Here is an 18,647-nt window from a genome sequence, read left to right as displayed (position 1 = left end):
GTGGTGGGACATGAATGCTAATATTGATGATGTATTATGCTAGACTGTGTATTCTCACGATTGTTATGAGAGCGAAGTAGATATATGATTTAAATGTTTATGTTTGGGAAACCTAATTTTATTTTGCAGGAGGATAAAACTTATTAACATTTTATGCAAGGACATTGTCCTACCCTAACACGTAAGCAGTTATAGATAAGATTTTAATTAAATTAATTTACTAAATATTGGGATTGAAATTTTACTTGGGACGAAACTACACGCTGTTTTGAGAAAACGAAACTATGTTGTATTCTAAGTTGAAATGATTGTAGTATATATATATATATATATATATATATATATATATATATATATATATATATATATTTTAAAGATTGAATGTAGTATTTTATATTTTATATTTAGTCTTACTTGTACCTACAAATTCAATTTGTTAACCCATGTTTGCTTTGTTTTGCAACGTGAGGGTGTTATTGGAAACATAGATGGTAGAATGCAATGGATGACGACGTTTGATTTGGATTCGTTCTTGGAGTCTTATTGGTTTAATTTTTCTGAAGTATAAAGGTTTGATTTGAAACAAATGTAATAAAGTTTTCAGATTATTGAATAAGGTGGTGATTAAGATAATTATATCTTGGATAATTCTCTATTTTAAATTTTATAAAAATTTGGAGTGATATAGTACTATTACATACTGAAAAATGCAACAACCTAGGTAGGAAATGCTAAAAAGAAAGGATGGATGAGATTGAATCAAAATGTAGGAATAGTAGTGTACCAAACTTATTCCTAATATATGGAATTAGAGGGGGGAGGGGAGCGTGGTCGTAACTCTGACTTCGTGGTAAGCTGGACGCGCGGGAACGAAATATGGAACTTCAAAATCCAGTGGATTACTGTTGCAATCTGGTTCCTCACCATTGCACTGGAGAGAAATAGAAATTGTATCCAACATGTGACTTTGCATCTGCATTTGTTGATGCTACAGAAGGTACTACTCATGCCCTCCGGTCTAGAGATTTTCATGACTAGAATGCACAGTATTACAGAATTCTCGAGGATATGGGTTTGGCGCAAAGTACGAATTTCTGAATTTAGAAGCTTGAATATGCCGTATATCATTTTTTTAGTTGATGGATGGGATGATCCTTGTCTCCCAAGTCCCAACTGTGCAAGGCATTGTACATTTGTACCTTAGAGGTGTGAATATTGTGGATTTCTCTGTGTTTGTATACGGAGGGAGGAAAGAGACATAGACGCGGTAAAATATTTTGATGATTTTGACTTCACCGACTCTCAACAGGATCCAACTGAGTTTTGTCGATCACCAGATTTGTTGGAATATTGAGATTTGAGTACTGGTGGGTACTTTATACTTTATACTCCTTTAGACTTAGAAGGCACCACCTGTCTAATTTATTCTGTAGAATAAGTTACCGACAGTACCAACGGTGTTCAACTTTTTCTCCAGCTGCCACGTTGCATATTATAATATCTTCCAAACGCCAAATTGCAACATTTTATATGCTCAAAATCGAGCGAGTTTTGCGAGTTTTCCAAGCGAAATTTGGACCACACACGTTTACACTAAATTCCTACAAAACAGGAGTGAAAACTGTCACAAATTCTCCCTTACGCAATTGCCCTCTACTGAAATCAGAAACGCTTTCAAATTCACGGGGCGTCAAATTTGGGTTGCAGTATTGACCATTTCATTTTATGGGATTGACACTCTTTTGACCAATTCCAAAATATTGGCAGTCTTCTATTAATCAAATAAAAAAAAACACCAACGGTAAAAAGTTGCCATGAAATCGCATAATCTACGGTATTGAGTTGCTGTGAGATCTCATATTTCACGGAAAATTATTGTCGTGAGTTTTTTTTTTGTTTAAATTTTTTTTTAATAGCTATAGTAAAAAAATTTAGTTGCTACGAGATGGTTGTGTTCACTAAAATAGAATATTTATTTGTGTTAATTATCAAAATTCTTCTTTATTAATTTGATCACAAATTTTTCTTATAACATATGAAAATATTTACTGCGAGATAGCAAAATTATATCTTGATTGTATTTTTTTTTTCCCATAGTTTTGGTGTTGTTCTTGGAAATATATAAAAAACTCTAAAAAAAAATTATATATCCAAAAAAAAAAAAAAAAAAAAAAAAACACACACACACACACACAAATCACACACACACAATTTCATAAAAATGAGATATGGAATTCATACCGTGGGATATGAAATCGTGAAAACATATCGGCATGTGGAGTGTAAAAAGACATAAAAAGAATAATCATTATTGTTATATTTTTTACCAAAGAGGTGTTAATCCCATAAAATAAGATGTCAATACCACGCCCATCAAATTTTGGGAGTTTATAAGATTGTGTCTTCCTCGTTCCAATTTCCAAAGATATAAAACTCAAAGAGCTTGAAAAAAAATGAAGAGCCCGTTTGCTACTTGTGATTTCTTTCACCAGTATTTCTCTACTCTCTCACTTTAAGCGAACGATTTTCTAGTTGAACCGATTTCTTGAAAGTTTAATTGATTGTTAACGACCAGGAAATAGTGCACAGTCAGTTGTCTCTTATTGTTTTTGGTGTAAAGTTTCAGTTGATAAAAGTTGAGTTTGTTCCGGAGCAACACTACTAAACTGAATTCATCACATTGACTTGGGGTAATATTAGATGCAAGGTTCATTTCATTTCAAAGATCAGATGTTCGTGCACAATGGAGAGACACGAAAGCCAAATCTAATAAACTGGGCATAAGTGAAAATCTGAAACGTGTGTGAAAGGTTCCCTTCATTCTTTGATTTCTAGTGAGGGTAATATAGTATTTAACAAATTGCGAAGAAAATGTGCAAGCTGTCGCACTCTATTTTGATGGAATTTGGGGACACGTGTGTGGTCCAAATTTGGCTTGGGAGCAAAACTCGCTGGGAGCAAAAAAATCACTCCTCAAAATCTTGCCTATAAAATAGAAGCAGCGCCATTGCATTCAATAATCATCTTACACCAGCTCACAGAAACTTCTATCTTCCACCAATTAAATTGTTTCTGCCCTCATTGAGATTTCTCCAAATACTTTTAAGTTTTTTAAAGCTTCATTTGAGTTCTTCATAGATTAGCCACATTCAAATTGTAGCAATTATGTCATTTCCCAGTTGCATTCAATGTGGAACTCGTAGCAACCCATGTCGATGCAAGGTGGTTGGGCCAACACTTGGATTTGTGGCCTTTGTCGTCGCGGCAGTTGTTGAATGGCCTATTGGGGCAGTGGTTTATATCTTTCGCCACATGAAGGGGCGTAGAATTATGGGTCATCCTGCCCGTGTTGTTTATCCGAAGGTTTCAAGGGCCATCCCCATTTGAATTCATGTAAAAGTTGTGTATTATGATCTATTATTAATTTTAGTATCAAGCGCTATCAAATGAATATTCTCTCCTGCAATTTAGTTCTCTTAGCTTGCTGCAGCAATTCGAGTAAAATTTGAGGAGGGAAATCTAAAGAGAACTTGTAATTTTAAGATGCACTCTTCTTTGTTAGAGAAAGGAAGAGAAATGTAAAGATTATTCCCGATCTATGGTCTTTTACTCTTTTCCAAACTCAGTTTCCACTTATTTGTATTTGAGGAATCAATTCAACTCCTTGTTTCATTATTTATAATTATAAAAGTGAAACTATTTTAGGACATCTCCGGTGTAAAATTACACCTACACCTAGGTGCCATTATGATTTGACAATTTCAATTGCAAAATATTGTATAGACAATAAATATCCATTTTCTATATTTTCCATTTTTATATTCCCCAATAGATAAGTGAAACAAATTGGATTTTAAACCATGTCCCTATTTAATTTTAAGTAAGACATCTCTCCAACTTACGTCCAAGTTTAAAAATTACAATTTGTCATTTTAGAATTACAAATGGACGTTATTTGGAGTGGTGTCCGAACATATTTTAAATTCGAGCAGCTTTTTAACAGCTTATATTCAAGTGAGGAATTTCCCACTCGCTCTATTAGCTATTAGCTTTTAACAATTTATAAAAAAGTTTTTAGAGGAATTTCCCACGACCCCATTTTTTTTTTTTTTATTAACTTTTATTAGTTTATTATCTAAGATAAGAATCTAAACATTTGTGGATTGGAAAGAGTTTTTTGATAATATGGGAGTGTAAACTTTGGTCCACCCCCACCATCCATTGAAGAGATGCCAGAGCAACCCTTTCTTTTGAATGTCCTGTTAGCAACCCTGTTAGCATGGCCAGAGTTTCTTTGAAGCTAAGCAAACTGCGCATAAGCGTATTAGCTGTTAGTATTAACGCGGTTTAACAGTTTATAGCGTTGCTTGCAAGCCAAGTACTCTCTTAGAAGCTAGCCCACTTAGAATCCAGCCCAGAGACTAAAACTAAACAGAAGAATCTAGTGAGTGGGCCTATACGTCCAAGTAGAGAATCTAAATTCACACTCGATAGTCCTCGCACAATATTGTTGTTTATGATCCTCTGAAAGGAATTTCTGACTTGATTTTAGCATGCCTCATTAAATCTTGTGCAGCCCATCCCCTTGTAATTCCACCAATCTCCATGCAAGTTTCTGATGGTGGAAATATATATTATATCTATACTTTTACAAGAACATCCTCCCGTTCATTTAATAGTTTTTACTTCTAAATCCTTCATTTCGAGTTTAAGGATGTGTTTGATTGAAAAAACTTAAACACTTCCAATGGCCAAAAGAAAAGGAAAATAAAGTGAATCTATTATTCATTTGAGGACCACACTTCAATTTTTTAAAATTTTAAAACATTTGTTTATCCACCTCAACAAAAAAATGGAAACAAAATCACTTGTTTGAATGAAAAATGGAAAATATTTTTGTGTTTATTTGGTGTTGTGGACTACGAAAATTTTGTGGAAAAAGGAAAAAAATAGATAGATAGGGACTTACTAAAATAATACACCCATGACCCAACAATAAATAATTCATTTCCATAACTTTTGAAACAAAACAAAATTGGAAATATATTTTGAATTGCACAAAAATTAGATCTTTTAGCATTTCCTTTCCCAGTTTTAAAAAAATGGAAAAATAGGATTTAAAATTATTTCACTTTCCATTAGCTTAAGAATTCGTGTTAGTTTAAGAAAAAATAAATTTTATTTCATTTAGCTTTCCATGAGTTATAAGAAGATCCAAGTATAATAAATTGGGACAATATGATAAATAAAACAGATATCAAAGGAAGGGCGCAAGCGTTCTTCAAATCAACACTTACACATAATTATGGGTTTGCTAATTGTCCGCATACCCATTTCTGCCAATAACGTTCCCTCCGCTATCTTAATTATATGGTGAAGTGCTGAACTAGTAGTATGTGGGCTCTTTAGTTGCCACCTCCCTCTCTTTCTGTTTTTTGGGTAACCTGCCAGGTTGCCACCTCCCTCTCAAAAGTTCTGTTACATGGTCGTATGTAAATATGTAATATTTTATTAAGAGGGCGGAAAATAAAACAAAAAAAAAAAAGGTTAATTTAAGTTTGAGACTTTGAGGTTCCTTCAGCAAATTGCTAAAATGACCAGGTAAGGTAACACCTTGCAAACGTGTATAGCTAATTTCATTAATCCAAACTAAATCTCAACAACATCGATTATAGAATCCACAGATAACTTTGAATTGATTTTGAGGAAAGTGATCGTTTACCAGGTAGTCTGTATCTAATTTTTAGAATTTGAGGAGTTCCGGTTTTTTTTTGTGCAAATGTCGGAACTCCTAAACAAGGACATAAATTAGATACTAAAAGTAGTGACACGAACTTGTCTTCAAACAAACAAATAAAAGTTTGAACTTTTGAATTGTTCTTTGTTCCACACTTCCACGGCAATCAGATTGCAAGCAAGGTTTAATGTTGACAATCATGTTTATACAATCAGCTGGATAAGGGCAAGGGCAATCTAATTTTTAGAGGACCGATCAATTCACTGAACACATCGTATTGGTTAGCAAGCTGGGGGTCGCACAAGATCAAGCTGAGGATGAAAAATGAAAATGGTCATGACTCGTGAGCGTGCTTGATGACTAACCTTTCAACAGTTCTGTTTTTATTTTCTAATAACTAAACTAAAACCTCATTTGACGTGAAAATTAACTCACTTGGTATTTAGAAGTCGGAACTAAAAGCATAGGCCATAAACTACTATATAAATGAACACCTACAAATGATACGACTACAAGCGTCCGAGGCAAAAATTCCAAGTTTACTATTGCCATAAAAGTAATCTATCAATGGCATCTCATGATCGCTCCAATGCTCGTATTAACGCAACTCGAAATGCAAATCCCCCGCCTTCAGCAGGTAAGATGGTTACAGTGTTGAGTATCGATGGAGGCGGGATCAAAGGTATAATTCCAGGAACCATGCTCGCCTTTCTGGAATCAAAACTTCAGGTACATACTGCACTTAAAAAATATGTCAAGCCTAAACCACACTGATGTCATAACTTCGGTGTCTTGCACAGTTCATGGCTTCATGCATGTTTATTGATTACAGGTACTAGATGGACCAGATGTGAGGCTTGTAGACTACTTTGACATTGTTGCTGGTACAAGCACAGGGGGGCTGGTTGCTACTATGCTTACAGCTCCAAATAACGACAATCGTCCCCTTTACGCTGCAAAGGATATCAATGATTTTTATGTGGAGCAGGCGCCACTAATTTTTCCTCAAAATGAGTGAGTTAACAAACTACATAGAGCTGAGACAGGTTAGAAGTATTTCCGGAAGGATAGATATATAAATGGAATGGCTGGAAATGGTAATAGTAAGTCTATGAATTCTATGGTTTGTTTGGGAGCCACCCAGATTTCCAAGGAAATGGGTCTCTTGATTTTGATGGTTCGGTCGGCCAAACCACGATTATTTTCTCACCCATTCCCTCCGATCTGGATTCCCAACCCCCCAAAAAAAAGGTTTTGATTGGAAAGCAAGTCATGGATTCCTCATGTCATGCATTGCATCACCTTCCTGGCATTTCTAACAGTCAAACAAACCAAATAAACCATGGTTTGCGATTCAAGATTCCTGGGGTTTCCATTACAAAGAGGATGTACTCTTTTCCCTCCTTTTTTGTTCGTCTTTTATACCTCTTTCCAACAAGTGGAGAAAGCCACAGAAAGCAAATTAAGCTAAAAAGTGCAGAGATAAAATAAATAAACAAATAGGATGTACCATATGGCCTGACAGCTTGATCTGGTCCACTATTGATGGTGTACTCAGATGAGAGCGTGGAGTGAAGTGAGATCAAACCCTATACAAGAAACAAGATAGAAAGCAGAAAATGTTCTATAAATGGCAAACCGTATACCAACTTTAAAAGAAAGGAAATAAGGCTTTCAGGGGTTAGTATGGTACTATATATGGTAGTAACCTGGTATAAATCTCACTCGACCAGGTTCCATATTCCAACAAATTATTGGCGCGGTATAGAGATGGTAACAAAGCAATGGTAGTCAGACCTCCTACCCAAAGAGACAGAGAGAAGTTAAGAAGAATCCCTGAAAGTACTCAAGTACCTTAGTTTTACAGTTTTACTTATATTCTGAGCCTAGCAGACTTCTGCTAGATTGCATGTATGCCAAGCGCAGCCCTCAACGGAAAATAATCAGTCTGTATTGTTCCATAAACAGGATCAGTACCACGGGGCCGAAGTACGATGGAAAGTATTTGAAGACACTACTGCAGAATATGCTTGGGAACTCCAGTATTGATCAATACCTGACAAACGTTATCATCCCAGCATTTGATGTCAAATATATTCAGCCAACCATTTTTACGAACTTAGAGGTAAGATAGCATAGTGATGTTTTCCTAATTACTCAATTAGTCACCTTCAATTATATACACAGACACTCAATTAGTCACCTTCAATTATATTACTCAATTTCAGCTCGACTTAAACTTCTACATTACAGGCAAATTTTGATGTTTCGAGAAATACCAAGTTATCCGATATCTGCCTTGGAACCTCTGCGGCTCCAACATATCTTCCTGGACATTATTTTGAGACCAAAGACTCTAATGGCGACATTCAGACATTCAATCTTGTCGATGGAGGGGTTGCGGCAAGTAACCCGGTATGTAACACAAAATATGATGTTTCTAATACCTGTAGTTTCAAAAGTTCAGTTCACGCTGAATCTCTATATACTATCTCAAACTGATTACTAGGTCACACTGATTATATAGAACTCATGTACAATCAATTTGTATTAACAATCTGAACTAAATGACTAGCCACTAACTGCACCAGGGATACAACTGGAAATCTGAATGATGAAGTTGGTATGCAATTGAAGGTGTCACGAGGAATTATATATTCTGATAAAATATATGCATGTATCAAGTCCAAATCATGCTTAAAAATACAAAGAAAAAAAAACTTAGAAACTTACATTTGAATTTGACTCAAATCAGATGTTCGAGGATATGAACTTGAACTTCATTTGAAGCAACCAAGCACTGTCTCCTGGCATCGATATTGATATAGTTGCTACATTTAGAAGACAATATAACATATATGGAATAGTATGAGGTGGGTATCTATATCCAGTCTCAGTCAAATAACATGCTAGCTAGAAACAAAAAAAATCTCATAAAATATATTCTTAAAAAGTATTTCTCGTCAGAATAAAGTCATCAACTCAGACACTTTGGACACCAGCATTTTTATAATTGTTAATTTACATAACATATGGGGAATGCTATGGAGTGGGTATACAATTATCCAGTCTTTGTCAAACAACAGCTAGAAAGAATAAATAAAATCATGGTAAAAAATCCGTGACATAATATGATAATAGTTATTATAAACCCACTCTGTTGCTAACCTGCAGACGCTCTTGGCCATGAGCCTAGTCACTGAGGAGATTATGGGGCAAAACCCAGATTTCTCCCATATCAAGCCAATGGACTGCACCCGTATTCTGATAATTTCACTAGGGACAGGGAGTGCTAAGTGGGAAGCAAGATATAGTGCTAATATGGTCTCAGAATGGAGTACGAACGATTGGTTGTTTAGTAATGGCACAACACCGTTGATCGACTTCTACAGCAATGCAAGCGCTGATATGGTGGACATTCACACATCAGTTCTGTTCCAATCCAACAATGCCAAAGCGAACTACCTTCGCATTCAGGTAACTACAAGTGCTTTGAAGATAACAAGCTCCACTTAAGCACTTAGCTTAGTTCGTACAAATATGGCCATGCAGGTGTTCCACTTAACCTAAATCTTCAAATATTTTGAGTTTTAAAATCATCCTAGAGAGAGGTGTATTGACAACTACTGTAATTTGAAAAGTGTAATTATTATTTTCAGCGTATTACACCCAATTTCAGAGCACTAGAGCCAAAAGACCCCCTCCGCCTCTTTTCCCACCACAACACGGCCCGCTTTTTACCAACACAGACCTGCCAAAACCTGTTTATAAGAACCATTCACATTAAATTATCAAACTTGTAACCTTCAACATGAAATATAGACCACAAGTATCATAATCGTTGTCTTTAGATTGCAAAGTTTGCTTGAATGACTGAATTCCTTGTGCTGTGATTACCAGATTGATACATTAACGGGTGATGCAGCAACATTGGACCTTGCGACCAAGGAGAATCTACAAAATCTAGTCAAAATAGGGAAGGATTTACTTAAAGCGCCAGTGTCAAGGATAAATCTGTTGACAGGAAAGTATGAGGCGTGCAGAGGAGAGGGCACCAACGAAGAAGCCCTTGCTCACTTTGCTAACTTGCTAAGTGATGAACGCAAACTACGAAGATCCAATGTTAATGCACATTAGCAAGTGTAATTGATGCATACAAGAAATGAAGAGCTTTTGCATATTGGTGGGTTTTCATGTCAACAAGCTTGTCCACAAGGTAGTCTTCCTTGACAGCAGGAAGGAAGTAGGAACCAAAAATGTTGAATATTTCGGTTCAAAGAAATTTAGAATATGTATGTAACACATGACAAAAAAAACTATTTTGACGTTATTGTACAAAGTTGATCGCCAAGTAAGATTTCTCCACACCCCTCACATGATGAACTCTTCATTGGAAAAATTCTCAAGCGTGGAAAATACCTTGGGAAACAACTATAGGAAGTAGAAACCAAAAAAGTTAAGAAATTCAGTTTAAAGAGATATTTAAATAGTAAGTCACACTTGAGGCAAAAGAACTTCTTTGACGTTGTTGTACAAAATTGATTGCCAAGTGAAAACTTCACGCCCCTCACGCCATTAACTCTTCTATATTCCGTAGAAAAATTCACAAACGTGGAAAATACCTTGGCAAACAACTATATGAAAGTAGTACAAAAAAAGTTGAGAATTTCAGTTTAGAGAAATATTTAAAGAGTAATAAGTCACACACTCACACTTGAGAATAAAAACTTTTTTGACGTTGTACGAAATTGATTGCCAAGGGAAATTTCTCCACGCCTCTCAAATGAACTCTTAAAAAAATTCACAAGCGTGGAGAATACCTTGTAAAACATGTACATAGTAGGAAACAAAAAAGTTTAGAGTTTCAATTTAGAGAAATACTTAAAAAGTAAATAAAACTTGACAAATTTTTTTTTTTTTGACGTTGTTGTACATGGTCGATTGCGAAGTGAAATTTCTTTACGCCCCTCAATAAACTCTTCCATAGAATAGTTCACAAGCGTTGGAGAATACAATTGCAGACATCTGTAAGAAGTAGGAACCAAAAAAATTGAAAATTTCGGTTGAGAGAGATTTTCAAAAAGAGTAAGTCACACTTGAGACAAAATAACTTCTTTGACATTGTTGTACAAAATTGATTGTCTAGTGAAATTTCTCCACCCCTCACGCGATGAACTCTTCCTTGGAAAAGTTCTAAGCGTTGAGAATACCTAGGTAAACAACTGTAGGAAGTAGGAACCAAAAAAGATTGAGAATTTTGGTGTAAAAAGAATTTTAAAGAGTAAGTAACAATTGAGACAAAAGAACTTCCTTGACGTAATAACAACGTTGTTGATTGCCCAGTGAAATTTGTCCACACCTCTCACGCGTTGAACTCTTTTTTAGAAAGATTCACAAGCGTAGAAAATACCTTGGCAAACAACTGTAGGTACTAGGAACCAAAATATGTTGAGAATTTTAAAGAGAAAGTAACACTTGAAACAAGAGAACTTCAATGATGCAGTAAAACATTGATAGCCAAGTGAAATTACTCCACATCCCTCACGCGATGAACTCTTCTTTAAAAAAATTCACAAACATGGAGAATACCTTGACAAACAACTAGGTACTACGAACTAAAAAAGGTTTAGAATTTTGGTGTAGAGAAAATTCTAAAGAGTAGTTACACTTGGGACTGAGACAAGAACTTCCTTAACATAACAACGTTGATTGTCAAGTTAAATTCTCCACGCCCCTCATGCGATGAAATCTTCCTCAGAAAATTTCACAAGCATGGAGAACACCTTGACAAATAACTGTAGATAGCAGGAACTTAAAAAAGTTTGGAATTTTGGTGTAGAGAATTTTAAAGAGAAAATAACACTTAAGACCTCAAACAAGAAAACTTCATTGACGTGTAGTAACAACGTTAATTGCCAAGTGAAATTACTCCACGCCCCTTACACGATGAACTTTTCCTGAGAAAAATTCACAAGCATAGAGAATACCTTGGCAAACAACTGTAGGTAGGAACTAAAAAAAGTTTAGAATTTTGGTGAAGAGAAAATTTTAAAGAGTAACTAACAATTGAGACAAGAGAACTTCATTGACATAGTAACAATGTTGATTTGAAATTACTCCACGCCCTCACACAATGAACTCTTCCTTAAAAAAATTCATAGGCATGGAGAATACTTTGGCAAACAATTGTAGGTACTAGGAGCTAGAAAAGGTTTAGAATTTTGGTGTAAACAAAATTTTAAAGAATAAGTAACACTTGAGATTTGAGACGAAAACTTCACTGACGTAGTACCAACGTTGATTGCCAAGTGAAACTATTCCACGCCCCTCACGCAATGAACTCTTCCTTAGAAAATTCACAAGCATGGAGAATACCGTGGCTAACAATATGTACTACTACATGGAGTTTCTCTACTGCCATATAAAACGTCCCATGAAAATGTTTATTTTTTTAAAGATAGAAGTGCAAAAACATTGATTAAAAGCATAGAGGATTTAAAATTTTGATACAAAGGAGAGATTTCTTTTTGGAAAGAGAGAAAAAAGAGAATTTCGAAACTAATTGAAGAAACGAATCACAACAAGTTGTTTCGAAATCAGATAACATAATTATAGAATAAATAAACATTTTCCCAAACCACTTCGGCTTTATGGCTACATAAACATTACCTGAAAACTCTTACTTGCAATGTGAAGTCTATAACGGATTTTGAGTATTTTAAATATTTGCCTAAGAATCTTTTTAGGCATCTTGAAGGTTCTGATGTACATAAAGTTGCAAAACAAGAGTTTATTATGAAAAAGAAGCCTAGAGCTCCAAGATTAACACTTGTTAATCGAATATGAGATTATGAAAAAGGAAGGAGGCTTAACAGTAATTCTAGACGTGATATGAGATCAAGGAATAAGAATGAGTAGGGGAAAAGAAAGGGAATATTGTCTAGAGAGAGACTTGTTATAGAGATGAAGAAAGTTTAGATTCAAAAGAAGACAACTAGTGAATTGAGGAAGGAGAAAGATATCAGGAAAGCAAGAAAAGCTATTGAGAGGTGCTCACAATCCAGATTTTAGATTCTCGCAAGACCAGATTTCTCAGGTTTTTGCTGATTATTTCATTTCTGATTTAAAATATATGAAATCTGGTGAGTTGGGTAATACTAGTTTGGCAGCCAAGTGGTGCCCGTCCTTAGAATCATCTTTCGATAAGGCTACTTTACTTTGTGAAAGCATTCCTAGGAAGGTGTTTCCGCGTCATCCGTACCCAGAATCCGGGATCGTCTTAGGAAGGAAGTTCTTGTTCCCCTTCGTCGAATTCTAGAAGTACCTGAGGTTTACATGAGTAAAAAGAAGTGTGAGTCGCTTCCATATGATAGAGTTGTCTCTGTTGCAATTACGAGTTACAAGAAACATTTCTCAAAAACATGGTGAGAAGCGGTTCAAAGAGTTCTTGGGCAAGGTTACGTGTGGAGAAGCTTAAATTGCTGCTGTCGCCTTGTTTCCTGATGACATTATAATTCACTTAGACGATGGGCACCGAGATTATGGTCAAGTTGCTGAGCTGTAGTGGAAAAGAATGGTTGAAGATCTGTCCAAAAAGGGGAAATTGAAAAATTGTATTGCAATTTGTGATGTTTCTGAAAGCATGACATGGTATATTAATGAAAGAATGCAAGATATCGATGATGATAAGCCCCCAAAGGTCTGCATTGCACTTGGTCTGTTGCTTTCAGAGAGTTGTGTGAAAATCCTTGGAATGTCAAGGTCGTAAAATTCAGTGCCAGCTTCATTTTTACAGGGAGACGACTTTTGCTCCAAGAAGGAATCTCTTGAAGGCATGGAAAGCGGGTTGAACACAAATTTTCATTAAGTGTTGGACATGAGTTTAAAAGTTGCTACTGAGGGGAACTTAGGTAAAGACCAGATGATAACGAAAGTGTTTATGTTTAGTGATATGGAGTGCGATGAAGCTAGTGGTGGCAATGATCAGAATAACTTGATAATTGTGTATTGTGTGCTCACTAAACAATTTTTTATATAGGGATAACAATCGAAATTAACTGGAATTTAGCAAAGTAGATAACTATACATATCAAACAGATAAAAAAAATTAAATTAATCTAACAGGTGAAAACATGCCGTGTTTTATGTTGTGCATACCCAGCGTCCAAATCCTAAATCTCCTTTCCTTCAAACGAAAACTCTGAGATGGAGATTAGAGTAAAATTTAATTGGGAGGAAACAAGTGAGAGGGAGAACGTTGTTGTTTTTATAGGTTAGCGGTTAGCCAAAGTCGGTTTTGTTTACCGCGTGGGTACTAAGCAACAGTAGAACTAGGGATTGGACCTTATTTTAAAGCCCATCCAGCTCATGGACTTTGCGTTTTTCGTAAGCTAGTGTAAGTTTTACGCGGGTTATTTAACCGAGTAAAAATATAAGGTGTACCGTCTTTGTTAAGCTACTCGTTACTAATCTCCTACTACGCGGAGTTTGTTAAGTAGTGGGGGCGTGAGTGGAGAGGAAGAGGAAAATATTAAAAGTGTGTGGAGAGGGAGAAGGACGAAGAGAATAGAAGAGATTAGGACAGACAGCCCGAAACCAACCAAACATTTTTGATCCCAAAAGGGGGTGGGCAGAATAGCCCATGGAAATTTTCTAAACATTTAAAAAGCCTTCCGGTTTTAGATATATATTATAGTTATGGACATTTGTTTTTATTTTTTCCAACTTTATAAACTCTTCCACTTTTTAAAAAAAAACTCTAATAAAAAAAAAAAAAATCCAAATATATTTTTGGAGCACTTTAGAAGACTCCAATTTTTATAAACTCTATTACTAATTATAAAAAGTATAATATAAATAAATAAATAATCTCATCTAAAGTTTCACTTGACATTTGAGAATGTCCAACTTTTTCTAAAACATATAGCTAATTACGGAAAAAGAAACTAAATTGCAAAAATAATATTTTCAACTAAAAACGATTTTTCTATTTTTGCCAATGGGCTTTTATGTATAAATCCTTACATGCACAAAGAATAGTTTCCACACTAATCTCGGATGAAGTTTAACATAACAAAGTTTCTTTCTAGAAAATGCTAATGAAACAATGAAAGAACGAAAGGAAAAAAATGAATTGAGTTCTTGAACATTTACTTTATGATTTGTTAACCACACGTGAAATGTAATTGAAAAAAGGGAAAAAAATAAACTAATCATAAAATAAGTAATAGTGTACACCAAAACAAATAAAATTGTATTGTATGCAAATATATACATGGGCATAACAAAATAAAGTTGAATCAATTTGAGGTGTAAAATTTAGTCATAGTTAAGGATTTCAAAAACCACATGCCACAATAATTACGATATATTCTAATTAAATTTATGAATTTTATAATTTCCAATTTTAGCGGAATAACGAGATTCAGTTAAAACGGACATTGGCTTAAATAAATTATATAACTATTGATTTAGTTAAAATAGACGTTGGGCTTAAATAAATTATATACCAAACCAAACCAAACCAAACCAAAACAAATTACATGTGGAAAATTAAATATATAAAAAATAACATTACAAAATATATAATAGCAATTGGAAAAAAAAAACCCCCAATAATAACAAATATTTTCAAAAATATATAATACTGCATGAAACCAACGTCAAAGAACAATTACCGATAAACATAAAACTAGATGCAAATGCATTGAACTGACTTAAAATAATATTTAACAGGAAATCAAAAATTGGATGCACATGCAAATATTAAACTAATAAACTAATCTTAAAAATTAATTAATGGACAATCAGAATATTGATACAACTGCATTAAACTAACCTCAAAAAATAATTAACGGAAAATCAAAACTTGGATGCAAATACATCAAACTAACACCAACAAATAATTGTCGGGAAATCGGAAACTGGATCCAAATGCATTGAACTAACCCCCAGAGATTAAATTACCGGGAAATCGAAAATTGGATGCAACTGTATTGAACTAACCTAAAAAAAATAACTAAATTGCAAAAAACAATATTTTCAACCAAAAACGATTTTCCTAAAACCCTTACGCCACAAAGAATAGTTTCCACACTAATCTCAGGTGAAGTTTAACATAACAAAGTTTCTTTCTAGAAAATGATAATGAAACTACGAAAGAACAAATGAAAAAAATGAATTAAGTAACTTGAACATTTACTTTATGCATTTGTTAACCACACATGTGAGTGGGAAAAAAGGAAAAAAAAAAAAGTAAACTAATTAATCATAAAATAAGTAATAGTGTACACCAAAAACAAATAAAATTGTATTGTATGCACTATATATATGGGTTTAACAAATAAAGTTGAATCAATTTGAGGTGTAAAATTTAGTCATAGTTAAGGATTTCAAAAACCACAGGCCACAATAATTACGACATATTCTAATTAAATTTATGGATTTTATAATTTCCAATTTTAGCGGAATAACGAGATTCAGTTAAAACGGACGTTGGCTTAAATAAATTATATAACTATTGATTTGATTTAGTTAAAGTAGACGTTGGGCTTAAATAAATTATATACCAAACCAAACCAAAACAAATTACATATGGAAAATTAAATTATTCAAAAAAGAACATCACAAAATATATAATAGCAACTTGAAAAAAAAAACCCCAATAATAACAAATATTTTCAAATATATATAATACTGCATGAAACTAACGTCAAAGAACAATTAATGAGAAATAGAAAACTAGGTGCAAATACATCGAACTAACCTCAAATAATATTTAACAGGAAACCAGAAATTGGATGCACATGTAAGCATTAAACTAATCTTAAAAATTAATTAATGGACAATTAGAATATTGATACAACTGCATTAAACTAACCTCAAAGAATAAATAACAGGAAATCAAAACTTGAATGCACATACATCAAACTAACACTAACAAATAATTATCGGGAAATCGGAAACTGGATGCAAATGCATTGAACTAACCCTCAAAGATTAAATTACCGGGAAATCGGAAACTGGATGCAACTGTATTGAACTAACCTAAAAAAATAACTATAAATTGGAAACAGGATGCAAATGCGTGAAACTAATATTTACAAATAATTAACGGGAAATCGGAAACTGGATGCAATTACACTAAACTAATTTCAAAAAATAAATTTGATGCAAATGCATTGAACTAACCTCAAGAAATAATTAACGGAAAATCAGGAATTGGATGCAAATTCATTGAACTAACCTCAAACAATAATTAACGGGAAATCAAAAACTATATGCAAATACAACCTCATCGAATAATAAACGAGAAATCGGAAACTGGCTGGATGCAAATGTATTAAACTAATCTAAAAAAATGATTAACGGAAAATTGAAAAGCTTAGATGCAAATGCATTTAATCGAACTCAAAGAATAATTAGCGATAGAATTAGAAATTGGATGCAAATGCATTAAACTACAAAGAAAGAATAATTAACAAGAAATCGGAAACTAGATGCAACTACATTGAATTAACCTCAAAAATAAATAAAGAAAATCAGAAATTAGATGCAAATGCATTGAACTAACCTCAAAATATAGTTGTGTTATATGTATGTGGGAATGTCTCGATAAGTATAGTTTTGCATTTAAAACAGTGTTTATCTAATCTTTTTTTGTATAATTGGGAACACCTTGCTATTCAAGTAGTTTCAATATGAACTTTATCTTATTAGACAATTTCATAAAACTTCAATCAAACTTCTATTATTAAACAACAAATGAAGTTGAAGGATTTTATCAATGGCGAGTTATTTTTTTTTAATAGAGAGTACGTGAGGTTTTCATGTTATAAGAAATTTGGATGAGTGAGCAATATAATATTTGTATATAATAGTTATCCATATACAGTTGAATATATTTTTCAAAATAATTAATATGACAGGACCCATTCGTAGATAATCTTTGAAGATCCCACATAGTGAGTTAGGTATATAATTTAAATAATAATTAACGGAAAATCGGAAACTGAATAATGTTTGATGATCCAATATAGTAAATCAAGCATAATTTATTTTTATGTCATGTTTGCAAGGACACTACATATAGATAAGTAGAAAGTTGGTATTACACACCACATTGGATAATTAAAAGAAAATCAAAAACTAGATTCAAATACATTGAACTGAGCTGAAAGAGTAATTAACGGGAAATTACAAACTTTAGAACTTTATGCAAATGCAATAAACTAAAGTCAAAAAGTAATTAATTAGAAATCGAAAACTGGATGCAACGGTATTAAACTAACGTCAAAGAATAACTAATGAGAAATTAGAAATTGGATGCAAATACTTGAAAAATATTTAACATTAAATCGGAAACGGTATGCAAAAATGCATCAAACAAACCTCAAATAATAATTAACGATGAATCAGAAACTGGATGCAAATGCATTGAACTAACCTCAAAATATAATTAACAGGAAATCAAAAACCAAATGCAACTGCATTGAACTAACCTCATAGAATAATTGACGGTAAATCATAAAATCCTAGTGGCACCTATGTGACACTTATGTGGAGGTGTATATATACACTCTCCATTGGAGATGCCCTTACGTGACTCACAGTGAGCATCTTGGAATAACCGATATTAATGTAGGTAGGATAGGATGTGTTTTAGTTGAGTTTCAGTGTTGCTGAAATACACTGTAGGTTTTACACAAAATAATAGCACGTACTGATGAGAGGAGACTATTTAGTTCAGGTTATTGAGGTGGTTGTGTAATTGTGCAACAGACTCAAAGAGTCAGTATTTTGTGTGTACGTAGATGGTAAAACAAGAAATGCTCCACGCATTATGCCATGTAGATGGAATTTGCCTAATGCAAATGTGACTAAGGTCAATACATATGGAGCTGCAAAGAAC

At 33.8% G+C, this 18,647-nt stretch overlaps 2 protein-coding genes and 1 long non-coding RNA gene across 3 annotated transcripts; 2 read left to right on the top strand and 1 right to left on the bottom strand.

The window, feature by feature from the left end:
* The first annotated feature begins 3,012 nt into the window (after positions 1-3,012).
* Positions 3,013-3,595, top strand: LOC147514043 (uncharacterized). The gene has a single exon (XM_086597442.1). The coding sequence runs from the start codon at positions 3,166-3,168 to the stop codon at positions 3,385-3,387; it is 222 nt and encodes a 73-aa protein (XP_086453568.1). The 5' UTR covers positions 3,013-3,165; the 3' UTR covers positions 3,388-3,595.
* A 2,653-nt stretch (positions 3,596-6,248) lies between these two features.
* Positions 6,249-8,905, bottom strand: LOC147514042 (uncharacterized). The gene is made up of 2 exons (XR_015215873.1): positions 8,471-8,905; positions 6,249-7,537 (listed from the first exon to the last, which is right to left on the bottom strand). It is a non-coding gene; the product is annotated as an uncharacterized LOC147514042 (long non-coding RNA).
* Positions 6,305-10,088, top strand: LOC147514041 (patatin-like protein 2). Its single transcript, XM_086597441.1, has 6 exons — positions 6,305-6,466; positions 6,570-6,751; positions 7,706-7,862; positions 7,991-8,152; positions 8,912-9,214; positions 9,638-10,088. Exons 1-6 carry the CDS (start codon positions 6,305-6,307, stop codon positions 9,872-9,874), a joined length of 1,203 nt encoding a protein of 400 aa, XP_086453567.1. The 3' UTR covers positions 9,875-10,088.
* Positions 10,089-18,647: the final 8,559 nt, after the last annotated feature.

Source organism: Coptis chinensis, chromosome 3, assembly GCF_015680905.1.
Source record: "Coptis chinensis isolate HL-2020 chromosome 3, ASM1568090v1, whole genome shotgun sequence".
In the NCBI taxonomy this organism is placed as follows: domain Eukaryota; kingdom Viridiplantae; phylum Streptophyta; class Magnoliopsida; order Ranunculales; family Ranunculaceae; genus Coptis; species Coptis chinensis.
The sequence above is the reverse complement of the archived record's forward strand: the minus strand, read 5'-3'. Positions and strand labels throughout refer to the sequence as shown.

Bases quoted from the DNA above. Each gene is read 5' to 3' on its own strand.
- LOC147514041 (XM_086597441.1), top strand. From the start codon at position 6,305: ATGGCATCTCATGATCGCTCCAATGCTCGTATTAACGCAACTCGAAAT. The intron at 8,153-8,911 runs GTATGTAACACA...GCTAACCTGCAG, and splicing joins GGGTTGCGGCAAGTAACCCG to ACGCTCTTGGCCATGAGCCT. The intron at 9,215-9,637 runs GTAACTACAAGT...TGTGATTACCAG, and splicing joins CGAACTACCTTCGCATTCAG to ATTGATACATTAACGGGTGA.
- LOC147514043 (XM_086597442.1), top strand. From the start codon at position 3,166: ATGTCATTTCCCAGTTGCATTCAATGTGGAACTCGTAGCAACCCATGT.